A 3,931-nucleotide genomic window follows, 5' to 3' on the forward strand; every position below is an offset into this window, starting at 1 on the left:
TGTCTGGCTGCAGTATAGGTCATAAACCCCGCCTCCTCCATGTTAGCGGATGGGACTGGGGTCAGACTAAAATAAATTAATTCTCCTTAGATAAATTTTTTCCAAAGATTCTTTCTTTTGTTATCAATAGTTCTCATCACGCTGATTGATGTTCAAGTGGTCTCCTTTCCCATAAGTTTGATTCTAATTCCTACCGCGGTGATGTTAAATTGGGGTGAAACGTCATCATAAGAGCTTTGACTGACAGCTGCAGTCACGGAGAAACTTGCGTATCTCTGTTCGCGAATAGCAGATAGAGCGCAGGCTCTGAGAGGACGTCCAGCGTTTACGCTACGAAAACACGACCGAGTGTTTTAACCTGACAGCCCGAGGTGTTCTTCAGTAAACTGGACTACCCGACAGAAGGACCCGAGGCCCCGCTGCACTTTTTCGGTAAGTTAAACGTGTTTGTAAGCTAATCCGTAACTACCGTCCTTAGCTAGCTCCTGAGACCTAGCTAGCTAAGATGAGCACTCGGCTGTCAGGGTTCGTTTAGCTGTGCAGGTGAATGAATTTACTAAAGAAATCAAGAGAAACACCCCGGGCTACTCAGTCACTAATTACTGTTACTGTACTTTTATTACAAGTATTATACTGTAAAAGCAACAGGCTGCACCCTGCTTCAGCTCCTGTGCAGAGCTGAATATTAAATATGTGCAAACAACAGCATGTTTTCAGTCTCTTGCCACATCTGTAAAGACAGTAACAATTTTTTTAAAAGCTTGTACTTCAGTAACTCCTCATTAATCAGGAACTATGGATTAAAGTACTGTAGTGTACTGTAATACTGAAAAAAATGTAAGAGAAGAACTTCAGATCCTGAGTGTGTGAGGACAGAAGAATCAGCTTTATTTCAATATTGAGGGATAAAATTTATATCTGAGTTTGATGGTTCTGTTGTCTTTGTGATTACAGGAGCTGCCCTCAGATTCAGACCTCAGCACCACCCAGTGACAGCAGATAGATCATCCAACATGTTCACATGTTAACTGCAAAATGAACTGATGAAAACAGTACAAAGGTTAAAGTACCACACGTGCTGTAGTGAAAGCTGCAGCTGTTTTATTGATAAAGTTAAAGACAAAAAAACAAAAGGATTAATCACTCATGTAACTGTGTCACTATACATCAGCATTAACAGGACCTCAGTTTGGTGTTTCACAAAGCTGCTGATCTCAGACCTGCACAGCTTCCATTTTAAACACTTGATGTACTCAGCTGCATGAAGAGCATATGAGATTTTCTCTAACACAATTAAATAAAATCTGATGAAGGTCAAAGGTCGTCACTTGTATGTTGAACTACAAACTTGTGATCTGGAGTTCTTTCACAGTTTTTTGCAGATAGTGTTATTTACCATAAAGATTCAGAGTTATTCATACCAGAGTAACCAGAGAGGATCACATATTTTTAAATGTATAACTTTCTACAGGACTGAATATAATATCTTTATGTAAAAGTCCGGAGCCTCTGGGGAGTATCCGAGTATTTATAACATTACACAAACCAAAGGTCTCCATCACAGTGTTGATGAAATGCTGGGTGTATCCATCTCCTGGGGTGCAGTGTTGCCAACTTAGCGACTTTGTCGCTATATTTAGCGAGTTTTCAGACCCCCTTAGCGACTTTTTTTTTCTAAAAAGCGACTAGTGACAAATCCAGCGACTTTTTCTGGTGTTATGGGAGACTTATTTATGACGACTTTTTGACGTGAAAGCGGGTATCGCTTTTACTCTCAATAAGCAGCGGGTGCTGCCGTGGGTACCTTGCCCGTTCCAAAGCGCTCACGGGCAGAGGATAGTCCTCCCCCAGCTGTTATCAGGGCAGAAGATGTTCACACCTATGCGTCACAACTGCAAATGAATCGCGCATGAGCAAAGCCGCTGCTCCCGCACTGACTGTAACGCAGTCAGTTCTTCTTTTACTGTTATGCTGTTTTGTGGATCATGAGGTTTAAAACTACTTATAAACACACACGCACACACAAAGTAACTCCACCAGAGTGCCTATTTCGGGCCACTTTTGCCGGTCCAAGCCCGGATAAAGGAGCAGGGTTGGAATTGTGACATTAAAAAAAACAATAACTGCTCAAATAAATTTAATTTGTAGTTCTAAATAAATTCTAAATGCATTTAGGACGTTTTTTACTCACTTTATGTCTCTTCCACGATGTTATTTCTCTCTCCAACAACGTAGGTTACAATTATATTAGCATGACCAATTATGCAAATTAGGCAATGACGTCATTTAGCGACTTCTAGTGACTTTTAGGACAGCCAATAGCGATTTTCCTTACTGAGGAGTTGGCAACACTGCTGGGGTGGGCCTACAGAGGAGTGCTGAAGATTTCCCTGTGAGGGAGCTGCTGGTAAAGATCATGAGTCCTGCTTGATCAATGCATGAGCTTCAGTCTTCCTGGTGTTTCTTAAATGATGCCTCTTACAGCGGGTCAACAGAACTTATGGCACAGGACAGCTTACACAGGAAGCACGTGTAAGCACTGAGGTAAGTGACGGAAGTGACGGACAAGGTAAGCGACTCATGTTGTAACTGACGTCAGACGCCGGAGATTTTGGCGGAAAATTAAAGCAAATGGTAGTTTAGATTTAAACAAATTCATTTAAGCTTCAGTATTACCAAATACACTTATCAATTGTCTTATAACTAACAATATTTGTCTAAATAATCTCCAACACCCTGGAGAACAACGGGGAGAGTTTAGAGACTCTCCAAGATTATATTGATCAGTGCTTTCAGGATCTCGTGATGAAGGCCCAGTGTGCAGCTTCCCCGGCCAAACCTGAGACACCGTCGTCGAAAAGACAACGCCCGGCAGATTCCCCCGGCTCAACATCGCCAGCCGGCAAAGATATTGCCGACATACTGGAGTCAATCGACAAGCGATTGTCCAGTTTCGACGCTAGGCTGTCCTTGGTGGAGATTCTTCACCGAGAATTTAAATGCTTGCGAGAATCCCTGGAGTTCAGCCAGCAGCAGGTGGAAACGCTTGCTGCTGAAAATGCCACGCTAAGGGAGTCGGTGAAATGTCTCACAGAAAATGTTACCCAGCTCAATAGAGAAAATAAAAAAATAAAAGAAACAGTTATTGATCTACAAGCTCGTAGCATGCGTGATAATCTGGTATTTTCTGGTATTCCAGAAGCCGCTGGAGAGGACGCGGAGACCACGGTAAAAAGCTTCATCAAAACCCACCTGAAGCTGCCGGAGGACACGGTGAAGAACATCGTCTTCGATCGGGTGCATCGCCTCGGCCCCATTCGGGCTACGGCCGGGAGACCACATCCTATCGTGGCCAAATTCGGCCACTTCAAACAAAAGCAACATGTGAAAAGCCGCGGCAGGGAATTAAAAGGAACGGACTTCAGCGTGAACGACCAGTTCCCCAAAGAGATCTTGGAACGACGCAGGGTCCTCTTCCCAATCCGACGCGGCTTCATCCAGAAGGGCTCCCGCGCTGTCATCGCTGTGGACCGGCTGTACGTGGACGGACAGCTCCACCGCGACCCCAACATCACTCCGTGGCTGTATTAACCTCACACCAGATAAGAATCAGCTACACCCTTTCCCTAGCCACTCACACTAACTTGCATTAACATCTGTTTAACTTACCGGTATCAAATCGCATCTTAAAGTGTGATTTCATAGCAGAATTAACACCGTCACTCTCCGTCAGTGATTTAATTGGAATGTTTACGTTTTGTTTTTTTGTTTTTTTCTTCTCGTTTTTTTTTTTTTTGTTTTTTTCTCTCTTTTCCCCCTCTTAGTTTTATGCTGCTCACCCCTGTCCTTTGTTTCTTTCTTTATTCCTTTCACTGCCTCGATCACCTGCTTCGACACTCATCCACAAACAACATCCTTTATTTCGACACAT

The 3,931-nt window shown here is 43.3% G+C and overlaps 1 protein-coding gene across 1 annotated transcript; it reads left to right on the forward strand.

The window, feature by feature from the left end:
• Positions 1-2,805: 2,805 nt before the first annotated feature.
• LOC146391190 (uncharacterized) lies at positions 2,806-3,709 on the forward strand. Its single transcript, XM_084922723.1, has one exon. It carries the CDS (start codon positions 2,806-2,808, stop codon positions 3,589-3,591), a length of 786 nt encoding a protein of 261 aa, XP_084778849.1. The 3' UTR covers positions 3,592-3,709.
• Positions 3,710-3,931: the final 222 nt, after the last annotated feature.

Source organism: Perissodus microlepis, chromosome 3 (assembly GCF_051167445.1).
Source record: "Perissodus microlepis isolate ML-2025 ecotype Zambia chromosome 3, ASM5116744v1, whole genome shotgun sequence".
Classification (NCBI taxonomy): domain Eukaryota; kingdom Metazoa; phylum Chordata; class Actinopteri; order Cichliformes; family Cichlidae; genus Perissodus; species Perissodus microlepis.

What these genes read in the sequence shown, in the direction of transcription:
- LOC146391190 (XM_084922723.1), top strand. Translation starts at nt 2,806, where the DNA reads ATGAAGGCCCAGTGTGCAGCTTCCCCGGCCAAACCTGAGACACCGTCG.